The sequence below is a fragment of the Alternaria metachromatica genome (genome assembly GCF_023757995.1).
Source record: "Alternaria metachromatica strain BMP 0045 chromosome Unknown scaffold_10, whole genome shotgun sequence".
Taxonomy (NCBI): Eukaryota; Fungi; Ascomycota; class Dothideomycetes; order Pleosporales; family Pleosporaceae; genus Alternaria; species Alternaria metachromatica.
The window spans coordinates 326033-344841 of NW_026055501.1; the positions used below are offsets into that span (position 1 = coordinate 326033).

Here is an 18809-nt window from a genome sequence, read left to right on the forward strand (position 1 = left end):
CTATAGCCTTAGGCTTAATAGTTATCTTATTAGTAGAAGTTAGCTTAGAAAGCGTAAGCGCGTGCGTAGTAATAGCAGCAGCTTACTTAGCTATAGTAAGCTTAAGAGTAGATATAGTAGTAGAGGCAGCAGAGCTGTTATTAGCCTTAGATATAATAGCTAGCTTAGCAGTAAGCTTCTAAGTATAGAAGGTAGATGTAGTAACTAGTATAGTGTCTATAGTAGCTAACTTGCCTTTAGAGCGCTTAGGTAAAGCTATAGTAGAAAAAAAAGGTTAAGATAGAGTAGAGTAGAAGAAGAGAAAGAGATAAAAAGAGAATAGTAAAAGGCTACGCGCGCAAAGGCAGAGTTAAAAGTAGTAATTACTATACGCAAGAAGAAAAGTTACAATATTATTATTTTAATAGCCTAGTTACTAAGCGCTAAAGAGCCCTTAGGCAAAAAAGTAGAGTAACTAGCGCATAGGTTCTAATAGTAGTGTAGTATATACAAATCTTCTAGAATATCTCTATAGATGTACTAGTAATACACTAGAGATAATAGAATATCTATTAGAGAAAAGGCTAATATTATAGAGAGTTAAGCGCTAGACAGGTAGGCGCTATAGAAAAGCAAAGATTAAACCTAAGAAAGACATAGATCTAAGCCTAAGAGATTATTAGCTACTAATATTAAAAGTAATTAAAATAAAGTTTAGAATATACTAGAGAAACAGAAGAAGAGGCTACAGGCTAGTAGAAGAGATTAAATTAAAATAAGAAGAGTAATAGAGGAAGATATACTAGAATAGAAATAGCCTAAAGAGATTTTACATTTAGATTTCTAGGTAGAAGTTTAGTATATAGTATATTTAGATTAAGTAGATAGAATCTAGTAATATAATAGGTAGAAGAAGATATCTAAGAGCTATTCTCTTATTTATACTTAAGAAGAAAAAGAGGCCTTCTTCTTAAGTGTAGAAGAGATATAGTAGTAAAACTAGTAATATAATAATAGGCTAAATAGCTATTAGGCTTAAAAGTTAGTACGCTAGAGAAAGCTAGGTCTAAACAGCGTTTAGACAAGAACAATAACTACACACACATAATACAATTAACTATATTAAGTACCTATTCTAATAGAGATACTTCTAATTACTCTACTATAATATTTATATACTACTTTCTTAATAAGCAAGCCTCTCTATTACTTTAATAGAATACGTTCTAGATAGACATGTTATATAAGCGTATCTATAGTAAGTAGTCTAAGTTACTCTTTACTATCTTTAATAAAGACACTACAAAATATAGGTAAAAGCATATTAATACGCCTATAACACGTTCTAAATATAATATAGTAATCTCTCTTAGAAAGGTTATTATAGATATTAATTTTATAGAAATATATATAGAGGTATTTACTAAGTTCTTTAAGCTCTATTTAGAGGTATTAGAAAAGCTAATTTACTTCTACTATCTTTATAGAGATAGTATTATAGATATTACTATTAATATAGACAATAAATAGTTGCAAGATTAGTTATATTCTACTAGATTGCGTTAAGAATACGTTACTAATATAATTCTATAGGCTAGAGACTCTTTCTTTAAGAATTTTTAGAAGTTAACTATAGATAGAAATAGTATTATCTCTATATAGTTTGTCTGTGTAAAGCTTACTTTCTCTATAGTATTAACTACGCTGTTTCTAACGCAGAGTATATAGAATACTCTATTTAGAGGTGTATAAAGGCTCTTCTTTATTATAAATTACTAGATAAGTATTATACCTATATTAGGCTTCTGTAAGGTATAAAACTCCTTTTAATTGCGTATACAACACGTTCTTATAATATAGTAGAGAATAAATCTAAGATAGTTATAGATTAGATAGCTTATAAGGTATACTTTATTATTATAGATAGTCTTATAAAGTGTAATAACTATATAGAGCAACGTGTTTAGAACTTGTTAGAGCGCACTTCTAACGCAGCTAAGTAAGCTAGTATAAAGTTATATTATAATAGAATTAACAAGACTTTACTTAAGGCTATTCTAATATAAGTACGTTTAAATACATTAAGAACGTACTAGTAACGTGTTTTAGCTTCTATAAGCAAGACCTCTAGAATATAAAGAAATATAAAGTAAAAATAGTCTATAGCGTCTACTATAAGAATAGATTACGCTATAGTTATATATAGAGGTACTTTAAGGCTATAGAAAAAGAGAGTAAGTCTGCTACGTGCAACGTGTTTTATACGCAGTCTTATTAAGTTTAGAGTAGAAATTAGAGCACTAGAACCTTATTATTATTAATAATAATAATAGTATCTTAGAGTAGGCTAATTTATCTAGTTTTATTATATAGAGTAGATAACTAAGAGGCAGAGGCCGTAGGCGCTCTTCTCTAGCCTACTCTTCTCTAGCCTACTCTTTTTTAGCTTACTTCTTTCTAGTACTAGAAGCTAGCCTAGAGTAGGTCTACTATATTGCGTTTTTATTACGTTTCTAACACGCTCTTAGGTCTAACTCTTCTTAAGCTCTAAGGCAGCAGGTACTTAAGAGTAACTAGGCTATTATAGAGAGAAGAGCGCTTTTAGAAATTAAAAGAGAGAAGATAGAGCTATAGAAGTAAAGGCTATAACTAGAGAAACGTAAGGTAGAACTAGAAGAGCGCAGGCAGTAGCTTTAGAAAGATAACTCTAGCTAAATTATACTGCGAACGCGTTCTAATCGCAATCTAGCATAGTTACTATATATACTAGAGTCTATAGATAGAATACTAGCTAGTAGAACGTAATAGAAATATATTACATACACAATCTAAGCCTATATTAATCTTTACCTAATATAGTAAGGCGTAATAAATTTTCTCTTACTAGTCTAGCCTCTTGCCTTTCTTTAGAGTTAAGCGCCTACCTACTACTATTCTTTCTCTCTCTATCTTCTCTCTTTACTCTACTATAGAACTTAAGACTATATATTAGTATATAAGTCTTCTAATAACGCGTTTCTAATATAATCTAATTATATTTAGAATAACTATCTATAGTATAGCTAACTTAGTGTTCTTTCTTAAGAGACACTACTATTTAGTAAATAGAATAGAAGTAGGTATTACCTTATCTACTAGAGAGAGATCTTCTATCGCGTCTACTATTACTAGCTTAATAGGCTGCTTTATAGTATAAGTGCGCTAAAATTATATATAGAACACGTACTTATAACGTTGTAGTAGTAGTTTAGCAACTATAGTGCGCTAGTAAACTACGTTAAAAGATACTACTCTAACTACCTAGTAGCGCCTATACCTATAGAGTAATTATTAATAAAGTAAGAAAAAGAAGTAATATTCTTCTTTAGAGGTATTATTTTACTAAGAGACTTTACTCTTAGAGTGTCTATAAAAAACCTACTAGAACGTATTTCTAGCGTAATTCTATTACGTTTACTAGCTAAGGTGCAGGCTAAGGTATAGTATAAAGTACTACTCTAGCTAAACTAACCTCTACTACTCTAAGAACGCGCTTCTCTAGACTTAGACTATAAGCTTCTATAAGTAGATAGCTCTAAGTATAATATCTTACTATAGAGTAAAGCTAAAGATAATATAAACGTGTCTACTACACGTTCTATATTAACTCTACTAGCTACGCCTCTAATAAGAGTAATACGCAAGAGAAAGAGAGACAAAGCGCAGAAGAAGACTATAGAGGCTTTAATTTCTATTCTACTCTATAAGTCTACTAACTTAAAGTGTAAGTAGAAGAAGAGTAATATATATATCTTCTCTAACGTGTAGTAACTACGTTGCTAACATATATAGGTAAATTTAAATAAGGTTAGACGCTTACTTTTAAACTAGAAGCTTCTAATCTAATACAAGACCTATAAATTAAAGAAAAGAGATAGTTAGTAAACCTATCTCTCTAGTAAACGCGTTACTTACATATTATAGAGTGTTGTCTAGAAGTCTTCTACTAATTAAGAAAATACTTTACTTTTCTAGATAGATAGTTAGCCTTTTTTTTTAATATATTATTATAATATTATATACTTCTATAATTAGATTAATATGTCTATAAGAAATATTATATAAACGCGTTATTAGCGCGTTTTACTACTTAACTTAGTAATAGATATAAGTTTTAGTATTTCTATCTATACGCAGCTGCGCGCAAGCTGCGTATATACTTTATAGCTACCTAGATTATATAACACTAAGCGCATTAGTTATAGATTAAGCAAGTTTAAGCAAAATATAATAATATCGCAATTATAACATAATAGCTTTTTTTTAGCTACTACTAACTCTATTACCTACTAACTACTACCTTAAATTACTACTACTCTCTATAACACGTTATTAATAAGATAGTAATATATTTCTTCTTAAGATAGCTAATTATAGTTATCTACTCTCTCTAGACTCTAGCGCTGTAGTAAACTATATAAGTTTTATATAAATATAACTAGAAGACGTATCTAATATATTTTAGCCTACCTATTACGCCTACCTTATTTTACCTACTCTACCTTTTCTATACCTACTCTTTAAGAAGAACGCTAATAGCAAGATCTTAATTTAATACGCTAAGCAGCGCTATAGGTACACTTTAGAGAATAGAACTCTCTATAGTATAAGTCTTTAAAATATATCTTCTATATATTACTAATATATTTAGACTATTATAGGTTCTTATAGCTCTCTTGTAATCTACTATATTAACTAGCATAGCTCTATTATCTAGAGTAATACTTACTCTCTAGGTAGAAGGCCTAGCGCTGCCTTTATTTATAGCAAAAAGAGTATATAAATATATTATCTATATATTTACAATATATACCTCTTCTCTTTTAAGTCTTTTTCTTTTTCTGCTTTTTTCTTTTTTTTTATTTTTAAAGTTTTTTCTTTTCTTTTTTTACCTTTTTTTTTTATTAGTAAAACGCAATATAATTATAATTCTAATATATTTTAGAGTTCTATTAGATCTTAATAGATAACTATAACTTTAAGTATAACTACCTACTTAAATAAGCATAAGATAACGCCTTAGTTTAATAGAATATTCTAGCCTAGGTCTAGCACCTTATAAACCTAGTCTACTATTAAAATAGTTATCTTTAAGAATAGATAACGTGTTCTCTATATATTTACTACGCGTTTCTATACTTATAATTCTTAGCTTTATCTTACTACTATAAGAGGTATACTTAATACTTATACCTTTCTTAACTCTTACGCTAACTACTATATTATTAGCTATAGTAAGCTTTCTTAAAATATATTTAATACGCTCTACTAACACGTTACTATTATAGACTAGCCTTAGAGTTAGAATATACTAAGTATTAATAGAATATTATAAGGCTTAGAACTTAAGAGGCTACGTACAGAATCTAGAGGTTTGTGTAGCAAGTCTAGACCTTACCTATACCTTCTCTATTCTAGCCTAGACTTAGGTAAAGCCTAAGACTATTATATACCTCTAAACTTGCCTCTATTATATTAGTTAGAAAAGTAGCGCAGCGTTACAGAGACTACCTCTACGCTAGAGTTATAGGCCTAATAGATAACGCGTAGAGATAGGTCTACGCGTGTAGAGTTTTTAGACTATATAAAAATTTTGCCTATATAACCTCTACTACGCCTACGTATAGAGTTATAATAACTCTAAACTATATCTAGACTAGAGTTATATTGTAATTTTTCGCAATTATAATACAGCTTTTATCTAAGGCCTTACTTACACTCTAATATAACTTACCTTTATTCTAACTTACCTTAAATTCTTTACTTTATAACTTCTACACCTACCTCTTTTAAAAACCTATTAGTCTTAGACTACGTCTACACCTCTTATTATAAGATTCTACATTATTCTTACTTAGCTTATAGCTCTAGTACTATTTACTTTAGCTAGTTCTCTTAACGCGCAAAATAGTAGCACTAGTGTTGCTACTACTAGCGCCTCTAGCGGCTAAGATCTAAGAAAGCTAACTAGTCTCTCTAGACACAGCTCCTTCTACAACTCTAAGGTAAGAGCTCTAATTAGGTCTAGACTATGTCTTAACTAATATATAATAGAGTAAGTAGCGCTGTATAGACTAGTACAAAGTTAAGAGTAACTTTAATAACTCTAACTTCGCTAAGGCTAACTCTAAGAATTACTTATATATTTTATATATTACGCTACTCTTCTAGTTTAGAAAGTACAAGTGCAAGCCTAGTACTAGTTTATTCTATTTAGGTTCTCTTAAGAGTCTAGACTATAAGCTAACTTCTTCTAGGCTCTTTATATTTTTTCTATAGCTATTATAAGGTAAAGTACACTTTATATACACTTAAGTTCTCTATTAACTCTAAGCTACGCTACGCGTTCTATAATTAGAACTACTACATTAAGCAGAGCACTAGGCGCAGAAACGCCTATATTATAGATCTAGAGACGTACAGCACTATATAGCCTATAACTAGAACTATACTAAAGTTTGCGCTGCGCTTTTATATTCTCTACTACTACTTTAAATTAACTCTCGCTATAGCTAAGCAAGGCTCTAGTCTAGCTACCTCTTACAAACTCTCTGCTTAACGCTAGTACAAGGCTTTACGCCTATTTAATAACTAGATATCTCTATTTAATTTCTCTTAGAGAAACATAGTTATTTCTATAGCATCTAGTTATAGCTTAAATAATTTAAATAATCTTACGCGTTTTGTTAGCAGCGCTCTAAACATTATTAGTAGTTAGTTTTAGTAGTAGAAGAATATATTTAGTAAGATTATAGTATAGGCTCTAACTTTCTTTGCACTATCTATATATTAACTTTTATTAGAACTAACTTCTACCTAGCACGCTCTTAAAGCACTACTACTAAGTAGACTATCTACCTCTAAGCAGCTCTAGTTTCTACCGCTAAGCCTACTAGATTAACAACTAGCCTAAGAATAAATATAACTTAGATAATAAGAAGTATAAAGTCTCTGCGCGCTGCGCTAACTACTATACTAATCTCTTTTATAACTACCTTTAAACTACTAAAGATACTACCTACTATAGTTGCTATTACGTTAATATCTAGCCTAGCACTATTTCTTTTCTAAACTTAAGCGCGTAAGCTCTTTCTACTACATATAAGCAGCGCAGCACTTCTAGACGCAGTACTCTAGTACCTATCTCTACGCAGAATTCTCTAGCGTCTTATATAGATATAGTCTGCTATAGCACTAAAGCCTGTAAGAACGTTAAGCAGAACTAGAATAAGCTAATAGAGAATTTCGCTAAGTAGCCTAGTAACTCTAGACTAGCTCTAGACTCTACTCTATCTGCTAACCTCTCTACCTCTAACTAACTCTAGCGCTATATCTTAATATTATCTAGCTAGTCTACGTCTAACTCTAAGTCTAAGGCTAAATTAGAGGCCTACCTTTTCTAGATTCTACTATTATTAACTTCTAGTAGTAACACTTTGCGCTAAAGCTCTATTAAGCAAGAGACCTCTCTACTACTATATAATAACTATCCCGCGCACTACTATATTAAAAGCTAACTTATCTTAGAGCTACTTTTCTAGAGCTTTAGCTGCGTCTAGAAGTAGCTTCTACCTAAGAAAAAGCCTCCTCTACTTAAGAAGAATCTAATTCTACTTAAGAAGAATCTATAATAGTAGCTAGAGTAGAAGTTTTCTAAGATTAAGAAAAAGATTCTAGAGCCTAATAAGTAGTTTAACATAAGTAGTAGTCTTTCTAATAAGCAGATCTATTATAAGATAGAGAATAACTAAGTAGACTTTATATACCTTTAGTCTAGGTCTGTATAGTGCTTATAGAGTTACTATTCTTAAGATTTATAATGCGTACTAGATAGCGTAAGCTAAAGGCTATTAAATTAACTTCTTTATTATAGACCTAAGGCTAAATTTATTATATACCTTTTCTTTTCTTATTATAACGCACTAGTCTATTATAAAAACGCGCGTCTTTATATTTAGCTTTAAAATAATCTAGCGTCTTAGTCTTAGAGAGTTTAAGTAGGTTAACCTATATTAGCGTAATATAGCTAGCCTACTTTACTAAGGCCTTCTACTAGCTCTAACTAGAAGCGTTTTTTACCTATAAAACTTTCTCTACTATTTATTTACGCAAATTCTTATTATTCTTATATAGGTCTACTATAGGCTCTAGTTATACGTCTATTAGTAGCTAGCTTAGCAGAGAATCTACTACTACCTACTCTACTAGATCTATATAGATAGTCTTATATAGGTTTCTAGGTAGGTCTAAGATAACTATAAGAGAGAATAGCACTACTATTATAGTGTACTTTACTTAGAGCTAGTCTAATTTCTTACTAGGCTAGTTTGTCTTAATATTACGCATAGAGAACTATACTTTATTACTAACCTAGAATTACTCTATAGAGCAGCGCAACTAGTTTATAGCCTTCTATTACTACTACTAGATAAAAATAATTATAGCTTAGACTAGATTAAGCCTAGACTTTAGGTACTCTATAAACTAGACAGCGCAGCTCTTAGAAGTATACGTAGACTTCTTCTAAGGCAGAATCTACTACAGCGTCTCTACTATATATTTGTTAAGTAGTAGGTTTAGGCTAACCTCTATAACGCTTAAGTTATAGTTATTTAAGATAAGTTAACACGCTAGAAGATAATTAGACTAGTTAGTCTATTTAAAGTTTACTATTATACGCAGCACTACCTACATCTCTTAGTTTATACACTTTGTACCTCTATTAGTCTAGAGGTAGTATAATATTAAGAGTAGCTAGTCTACCTTTATAAGCTTACACAAGATAGTCTAGAAAGCCTCTAACTAGTTAGAGCTATAGTCTATAATAAGAGCTAAGAGAAATCTATAGAAACGCTACTAGTAGTTGCAGAATACCTACGTAATATAGCCTAAGGCTATAGAAGAAACTACTTCTAACTAGACAAATTTTAATAAGCAATCTATAATAACTAAAAGATACTATAGTAAGATTTTATTATAGGCTAGCAGTTCTATTATAAAGTCTATTAAGATCTACTACTAGTATCTATCTACTACTAGAATAGGCTATAATAGCCTTTAGCGCTTCTTCTAAGAGAAGTAGGCAGCATAGTAGTAGCAATTTCTAATATAACGCGTAACGTTACTTAATATACTATTCTAGTAATAGTTTTAGCGTATATAGCAGAAAGTAATATTCTTCTCTAGATACTCTGCTAGGCCTAACTTATAGGCTCTCTAGATTACTATTATAGTAAGTAGCTTCTAATTTAGTAGCTACAAAACGCTCTTTTAAAGTAGTGTGCTATATACGCTAATAGCGTAGTTTTTAATTTACTAAGTTATATTAGCTTTAGATAGAAAAGCTCTTGCACCTAGATAGACTACTCTCTACCTCTTAACGTAGCTAGAATTCTCTACTAGTGTAGTATTCTATAGGCTCTATATATAGAGGTTAAGAAATACTAAAGAGCCTAGTAGAGGTGCATTCTCTACCTAGACCTAGGCTACACCTACTAAGATCTAGATAGGTATTATAACGCGCGTTAACTAGTAGAAATTCTCTACGTAGTTTTACTTATAGTAGCTTAATGTATTAGAGCGCGCTATAAGACGCCTAGGCTAATAACGCAATATATACTAGAATTTAGAGAGGTACTCTACCTAGTAATACTATTACTTGCTAAGGTCTTATATACTAGTAAAGTACTCTAGGTTCTTATAGTTAGTAAGAACCTTAAAAGGCTTGTGTACGCTAGTAAGCTTAGCTACCTATACCTTAAGGCAGCGCACTATAGTAAGCAACTTCTTATTATAAATAGTATAGTTACGCTTCTTACTTGTAAGAGCTACTAAATAGTAAGCAACTAGATATAGAATACCTCTAACATACTATAAAAGACATCTCTCTAGAGCTATGCCTAAGCAGTCTATCTTAATAATTATTTAGTAAGAGAGGTTCTACTAACAAAGAATAGAGCTTATAATAAATACAGACTTTAATATTTAGAAAGCCTAATTCTTCTCTAGTCTCTATTTAAACTAGGTAGCCTTTTCTATAAGTTAGTAGAGAGAAGCAGCTACTTTAGAGAAGTTAGAGATAAAGTTATAATAAAAGTTTATAAACCTAAGAAAACTACGTATACCTATTACTATTATAGGCGCTTACTAGTTCTAGACTACCTAGAGCTTATCTAGGTCTAGACGTATAGCGCGCTCTACCTTAATAACGTAACTAAAGTAGCAGACCTTCTTTACTGCAAATACGCTTTTCTTAAGATCTAGGTTAAGTTAGGTATTACGTAGTAGAGTTAGAACCTATTTTACCTTAGTAAAGTAGTTAGCTCTACTTTCTCTAGAGTAGATTAGAACGTTATTAAGATACGCTATTACAAAATTGCCTAGTACTTTCTTTAGCGTACTATTAATATACTACTAGAAAGACGTAGGTACACTAGTTAGGCTAAAAGAGTAAACAAGCTACTTAAATAACCTAAATTAGGTATAGAACACTGTTTTTACCTTATTACTATTAGCTATACGTAGCTTATAGAATATAGCATAAACGTTAACTTTAGTAAACTAATAAGCCTCTAAAAGTATACGCAGCGTCTTCTTAATTAAAAGTAGTAGATAGTAATCTATAACTATAATTTTGTTAAGACTATAGTAGTTAACGTAGAAGCGCTAACCTCTAGAGGCCTTCTTTACTAAGAGAACTAGCAACCTAGCAGAGAAGAAGCTAGTCTAGATCTACTTTTTATTAAGTAGGTCTATAAGCTGCGCGTGTAGCTCTAGTAGCTAATTACATAATATTAGATATAAGAGGCTCTATAGCGCGTTCTACTTACAGCTACACGCGTTTATAGATAAGTTAATATAATAATTAAAGCAGCTCTAGTAAGAGAGTAGCCTACTAGCCTTATTCTTATTAAAGAGGTTGCAAAACGCAGCTAACTTAGGTAGTAATTTACTTAGCTTAGGCTCTATAAAGAGTTAAATACCTTCTAACAAGAGATAGAACTAATATAGAGTATAGGTAAGAGTATAAATACTTATAACAAGAACTACGCTCTTATACCTAGAAATGCGCGCTCTATAACCTACTACCTTAGCTACTTTCTTAATACTAATTATTATAATCTCTAGCTGCTCTAGAGCTTAATTACACTTATACACTACTATCTCTCTAGCGTAATCTATAGTAAGAAGGCTCTATAGAACGTTAAGAACAACGCTCTTCTAGCGCATCTATAGCTTATCTAGAATAATATTATAATATAAGTTTAGAACTACATAGACAATAAGGTAAGTTAGCTAACTATTAATATTATACTCTACTATAGCTAACTACAAAATAATAAAGTTCTGCAAGAGACCTACTACTTAGCGCAGTAACTATAGAGTTAATTTAAGAAATTAGATACTTACTCTTCTAGCAACTACCTTATTAATTACGCAGAAACATTTACACTTTAAGTTAACTAACGCCTACACCTACTTAGCGCTCTCTAGAAACAAGAACACTAAAAATAGGCTCTTATCTATAGACTAGCTAATATTAACTAAGTAAGCATTAAGGCTACGTATTAGTAACTTCTCTACTAATGCAACTATAGTCTACCTCTAAGCTAGACTCTCTCTAGAGGTAGTTAGTTTTCTAAACATACTCTCTCTTTATCTAAACTAACTAATTATATTATAATAAAGCGTGTTATAGCTGCGTTTAGGTATACTCTTATATAGTAACCTACGCGCCTGCACTATATATAGATACTTACTACCTTACGCTTACTAAATATATCTATAGAAATCTAGTTCTTCTAGTTAGAAGCTAGATCTCTGCAAGAGCCTCTAGACATAGTGTCTACTACCTCTACGTTTACTATATAAATGTTACTATTATAGTTCTACCTTTAAGACGCTATAGACATAAAGTAATAGAGCTAAGACCTCTAGGTAGACTTTATTTCTACTATCTTAAGGTTAACTATAATAGCCTTATACGCAAGAACTACAGCGTTATAGTTAGTGTATAACATACTCTAGTTTATAGAGACCTCTCTTATACAATTATTTAAGGCGTTGCAAAGCTAGTCTAGCTTATACTTATTAGCCTAGTAGAGTCTACCTACCTACGCTAGAGTCTAGCTAAAGGCAATAAAGAATTCTATAAAGAACTAACGCTTTCTCTAGCGCAGGTAGTCTAGGCGCACTAAGACCTACTCTTTACTATAGACGTTGCTGTAGTAGAATAATAGGTAGTTAAGAAACTCTAGTAAATTCTAGGTACTATACCTACTTATCTTAAAGTATAGAGTAACCTACTACTAGACTATAAGTAATAGTTTAGCGTTAATAAATATAAACTACAACTTTCTATTCTCTAGAAACTCTTAGTCTATTGCTAGCTTATACTTAATTATTACTTTCTAGGCTTAGAAGTACGCCTTATTACCTCTAAAGCGCTTCTCTATCTAAAGAGGCCTACGCTTATCTACGTATATAGATAAAAAAGAAGAAGAAAATAAAAGGTCTACACTAGCGCTAAAACTACTAATAGGCACCTTTATAGTAGAAGCAGCGTTTCTCTTCTATAGAGTATTACTAAAGAAAGGCGTAGTATTAAACTATGTACTTAAGGCCTTAAGGCGTTAGGTAAAGTGTTTATTCTAGACCTAGAGTGTCTAGAATAAGGCGTAGTCTTCTGCGTAGTCTTAGGTTAGTTATTATAGTTAGTTTAGAATTACTTATAGAGTTACGTCTTTAGCTATTTTTATTTCTTAAGCCTAGCTAGTCTATCTCTAAACTTGTATATAGTGCGTAAGAAAGAAGCCTTATAAATGTTATAGACTAGCCTTAGAGTTAGAATATACTAAGTATTAATAGAATATTATAAGGCTTAGAACTTAAAAGGCTACGTACAGAATCTAGAGGTTTATATAGTAAGTCTAGACCTTATCTATACCTTCTCTATTCTAGCCTAGACTTAGGCAAAGCCTAAGACTATTACAGTTATAGCGTGCAACTTCTAAGAGAATAAAGATAATAATAAGAATTTCTGTCTCTTCTATACTTACTTTAACTAGGCTGTAGGCCTTTAGAGTATCTCTACTAATACTTATACTAATATACTACTCTAGCGTAATACGTTTATATTGTGTTTAGTATATAATTTAATTAGTAATAATAGAACTATAATACTTTAATGTGTCTTCTTTGCTTACTCTTTTCTATTCTTACTATAATAACTTATAAACATGTTGTGTAGTATTTATACTAGTAAGCGCTAGCCTAAAAGAAGTCTTAGCAATAGTTAGGCTAGTTTTTTTGATGGTTGGATGAGCTGCGCTCTCTGTTCTGTCTTGTGACAATCATCCGCAAGTGCCAACCTTAATCCTGGTTGTTTCTGACTAAATGCGCGGGGTCTCGCGAGCGTTGCCGTCAGTCGCAACAATTCCTGACAGTCAGACACTTGTTCAGCAATCCGGCGCCGCCCAATCGATCCACGACATTTGTTTTGCTGCGACGCGACGCGACGCTATCGCGCCATGGCGGACGATGAGAAAAGGGTGTTCGCCTTAATTAGCGCCATCGGCACGATTCGCGATCAGCTGCGACAGAACATCGACGGCTTGCGACATATCCACAATCGTTGGAGAGATAGCGATGGCTCTTCCATCAACCTCATCGCGCAACTAACAGCATTGAAGTCTAGTCTCGGTAACATCCTGGACTGGCTCAATTATGCTATTAGCGACCTCCATCCACAACTGGTATCCGACTTGGACGTACTAGCGCATTCTTGTGGGCTGCTGGTACGCCATGTAGATGCCCTGAATGCGCGTCTGGACTACCGGGACCATGGTGCTGTCGATGTCGCTTCCAAATTAAAATACCGCGTCGCTAGTAGATCTATGGAGCGATTGCAGCAGGTTGCGCAACGACAGAATGACGCCGTGAACTTGTTACTTGCGGCATGCCAATGGTGAGCTGCTAACCCACCCCTACGTACAACTGATTCTAATGCCTCTCAGTACTGCACAAGCGCAACGAAAGATCCTGCTTCATAAGAGCCGCCAGATCAGGAAGGAAGATGCGGCAAATCTGAGGACCCTCACCCAATCCTCGAAATTAAACGGCGCTTGCATTACAAGCCTTGCGCAATTATCGCGATTCATCCAATGGCTGAGACTATTGTTCCACATGAAGATTGCGCGGAACGATTTCGATGGAACGATCACACCATCGGACGAAGAGTACGAGCATATGGCAGCAATCAACCGGTCCGAAGCAATAGATCGCGCTTTGGAGAGAGAAGCTACTAATCTTCGGCACGAGACTAAGCTGGTCCTTGTAGGCAATCCACAGGGTGGCAAAGAGCTGATAATGCATCAGCTGAAAGTGCAGTTCGCCGAAGGTTATGATAAGACGGAAGAGCGATTGAAGTACCGCCCCGCAGTTTACCAAGTTGTAAGATCGCTCATATCGTCGATCACGAACTTACTCACAGAAACTGGCGTTACGCTCTCTGCCGAACTGACCCACGACTTCGCCATCTTGTTGCACGAGCTAGACGCCAGGGAGGAAGGCATATCGTCTGACGCCGTCAAGGCAATCACCAGAATCTGGTCCTGTCCCGAATTCTCCAAACTATACGTCCGGAACTTCGAGATTGAATTCCCACAGTACGCGCCATACTTCGTGCAAGAAGCACCACGCATAGCCGAGGATGACTATGTCCCCAGCGAGGCCGACATCATTCGCCTAACCCGATCTGGTGGTGGCATCAACGAAACACGCTTCAACTGGGACGAGCTAGATATCCACCTCTTCAACATCAAAGGCTACGTCCCTCAACACTTCAAGGAGCGCTGGTACCATCAACTCGAAGACGCGACTGCCGTCATCTTCACTGTTGACGTATCCCTCTACAACAAGCCCAGTCCCGAACGGCCCTCCGAATCCATCCTAGTCCACGAATTCGAAGGCTTCGAACAATGGGTCAATCGTCCCGGTTTCGCCAAATCTACCATCATCCTCATCCTGAACAACTTTACCCGCTTCGTCAGCAAAATGGCCTACGCACCCCTGGAAAAGCTCTTCCCCGACTACGTCCGCAACGAATCCGATCCAGAGTTGAGTGCACGCCAGTACATTCTCCGGCGTTTCAAGAACATGAACCATCAGTGTCTTTCGATATATTCTTTCTGGGTCGATTTGGATTCGAGCGATAATCAGCATTTGTACGGTGCGCTTAAGAAGACACTGAGCCAGGTTCAGGCGAGGAAGGCGCAGGAACAGGCTTGGTGTGAGGGGCTCTCGGCTGCGACAGAGTCGGATAGGCCGTCCACGAATGGGCTGTCGGTTGCGTTGAGTCCGACAAGGAGTCGAAGTCGGAGTGGGGGCAGGAAGAAGTAGGAGAAAGATCGAGCGAGGGGTGCCAATTTGATGCGGGTTGGCTGGAATAATGGACTAGTGGAATATGTCGTGGAGGCGGCGCGTTGGAATATATGGGACCAGGGTAATGGCTTGGAATTTGCCGTTCGGAGTTGGCGTTCCTGAGTTCGAAGATACCATGGTACAGGCTGTTTACACATAGAGAGCTTAGTCTCATAATCATCACCGACATCTCCTTTGTATTTTGACGAGCGGTTGAATAGCTAGTACCTTGTTAATAGGCCTGAAATGTTGTTCTTGGAGATAATACGGTTGAGCTGTGGTATGAAGGACGCTTGGACTGGTTTCGCGTTGGTCTTTGGCATCTGGAGGTCTTCTTGGTGCATAGTCTAAAGTTACTCGTGCTGCATTCCTCAGCCTCATGCGATCACTCAGCCACTGCTCCGTCTCCTTGTAGGTCTGCACGCTGCTGCTATATGTACTATTTGGGCAATTGCGGCTGTGCTTCGTTGATTGGCTACTTCTCTCCTGTTTGGCACTAGTCAATATCCACTCTATTTCCGGAATGCGCATCTGCATCGCAACCGCTAACATCTGTCGTGCTCCCATCTACCATCGACTTTACCTGGGTAAGGCCTGCTCTATGATGTGGGTAAAGAGAATAAGGCGTCCAGTTCGGCGTTCATTCACGCCCATGCCCTACCGCCAATGATCGAGATGATCTCGCAGCTTGTTACCGGTTTCCGATACGGTGTGGGGGCCAGCCTTGTGATGCGGCAGGGCTATTCAGTGCTACTCTGTGGCTTCGGGCGGGACAGCGCGACACCGCTGATAGGGCCCGCTCCGCCTGACAAGGCTGGCTTGTGTTAGTAGGCTGGTTATGAGAGGTCGCCGTTCATCTGGTGGCTGCAGGCGGGCCACCGGTCAGCCATGTCGGAAGATTGGTGGCCGCCCCACAGCCTTCAAGTCGCCGATGTCTCAACTACTATGAGCTCGACTTCGAGTTCATAGTTCCCATGTTCCCAAGTCCTTCCCCCTGAAACGTTCGTTCTTACGCTCCGTTCGACTTCCCATCAACATCAACCATGGTGGTATCCAGCATAGCCATTGTTACGGACCTTGCGCAATGGAGCAGTTCAGGTCCATCCGGCGATCCTCCCCCTCTGACGACTAGATACGATCCTAGCCCGGGATGCGCGACTCAATGGATACAAAATCCGGTCAACACCACGAACATCCGAAGCGGAGATAACAGTCTCGTTTGGCGATCCGCGAATGGTGATCTCGTGGTAACGCGCGTCCAGAATCTTCTGTCAGCGAACTACTACAAGTCTTGCCGCCCTTTCCTCCAGCCGATAGATCAGCCGTATTACAGCCCGGGAATATGTACAAGACAACAAACGATTGCTGGTATCGAGGAGCAGCGCTTTGGCAGCTCGCGAAGGTGGAGAGGATGGTGTTGCGACAGGTTGTTTGCCCACGGCTGAATCCGAATCTCTAAACCCGGGCTTACGTATCCACCAGGGGAATGTCCATGACAGTTCTTGGACAGGACTGCGAAGGCGAATTTTCGACTCCTAGGACTGCGCTCGCAAATTTCACGACGACAATTATAGACCAGTGGGATAGGACTCAAATCGTCTCTGGCATTGACACAGCAACGAGGTTTTGTACAAGGTCAGGGGGTTCCCAGACTTGCGCAGATCAGACGACGCTGCAGAGGCCGACTGTGTTGTCTTCTGGTATGGCTTTTGCTACTCCCTTCGGGGTGTATTGGGAGGAAAGAGATTTGTCGAACTTTCCTACCGATTATGCTTCGTCACTCGCGTCCCTGGTTGACACTACATTTGGAGGCAACGATACGACTGCAGATCCATCTCCGGACTCAAAAGATGATGGCTTAAGTCCTGGCGCTATAGCGGGCATAGCCGTCGGGATAGGCCTATTCGTTATTATCGGTGTCGTCAGCCTCTTGTTCTTGAGGCGAAGGAAAAAGCAGCAGAGAAAACGTCTTCAGCAGCCGAACGAGGCAGAGATGGATGGGGGCTCACAAGGGTTCATGCACCCTGCGGACACGAAATGGAGGGCTGAGGCGGATGGAAGGTCGGTGCCCGTCGAAGCTGGGACGGGAGGTGTGGTGCCGCGGTCGCCGGTGGAGCTGGATAGCACGCAGCGGGAGAGAGACCGCTGAGGATATGGAAAAGAGAAGGACACTATAACGAATTTGTCGCGCTAACGAAGATCGCAATCGAGCGATGGCCGTCGTTTTCCTGGCTCACTGTTGCTTGTGTGCCTGTCTTGCATGCGACAAGGCTGCAGGTACTCTGTCATAGTGTTGGGTGTGTGTGGTACACATGCCGCTGTAGCCGCTGCGTGAAATGCACATATCGGCGCCGAAGGACTACGCCGCATTATGCGGCGTAGCAACTCTACCAATCAACTTCACAATACGATGCCCGTCACCTCTCCACATCTGGATCAAAGTTCTGTGCCGCTGGCGGACTTCTTTAAGACCCGTTCTTCCCTGAAAACAGCGTTGACTTATTCTACCTTCGAGATACCGTCGATAATGGCGACTGTTTCAACAATACCAAAGTCTGACTGGAGATACCAAACTGCTCCAACAAATTTGCCACCACTATTGACAGTCTTTACGCCCCCAGGAGAATGTTCAACGCGCTGGATCTACGACGACACCAGTTCGTCTGCAATTTACAGCGGAAGAGCTGTCTTTCAATACTATACCGATGCTGTTGCCGACTCCTATTACTATGAATGCAATCCGTATCGGCAGGAGCAGACAACGCCGCTGTATAGCCCAGGAGTTTGTGGGGATAGTCAACGACCCGCTGAGATAGATGAAATCCGCTTGGACTATGTCTATTGGTTAGCATACTGTTGTCCCAGGTACGCTACCCATGCTCTCGAAGGGTCTATAACTCTCACCCCGCGGACACGCGCTTACATGAATGCAAATTAGCGATATGTCTTATCGTTTTGTGGAGCGCGAAGGCTGGTTCTGCGAGAAAACGTTTTCGGAGACGACAACTGTGCTTAGTCGATTCACCACCACTACAAGCCACGACTTTGGGGTTGGGGGAACATCCGTCGTCACGCTGATCGACACCACTGTGCAGGTCTGCAGCTCTAGCCCATGCTCTACTATTACTTTCAACAGTAAGACGGTGTTGACAACAGGTACGGCTCGAGCGAAACCAACCGTCGTCTTCTGGCAGTCTAGCGATCTCGCCCTATTCCCGAGGGACTATGCATCTTCTATTGCAGCGGTGATTGGTGTTTCATTCGACGGCTCCGCAGCGTCCTCTTCAATACCATCCATTACCTCGCAAGATGCAGACTCCGGACCATCGACTTCGTCTCCGCCCATCACATCACAAGATACGAACCCCGGC

General features: G+C 37.2%; 1 protein-coding gene across 1 annotated transcript; it reads left to right on the forward strand.

The window, feature by feature from the left end:
• Positions 1-13547: 13547 nt before the first annotated feature.
• On the forward strand, positions 13548-15417 carry J4E83_005233 (uncharacterized protein; the record flags this gene model as incomplete). Its single annotated transcript, XM_049332153.1, has 2 exons — positions 13548-13984; positions 14034-15417. 2 exons carry the CDS (start codon positions 13548-13550, stop codon positions 15415-15417), a joined length of 1821 nt encoding a protein of 606 aa, XP_049188604.1.
• Positions 15418-18809: the final 3392 nt, after the last annotated feature.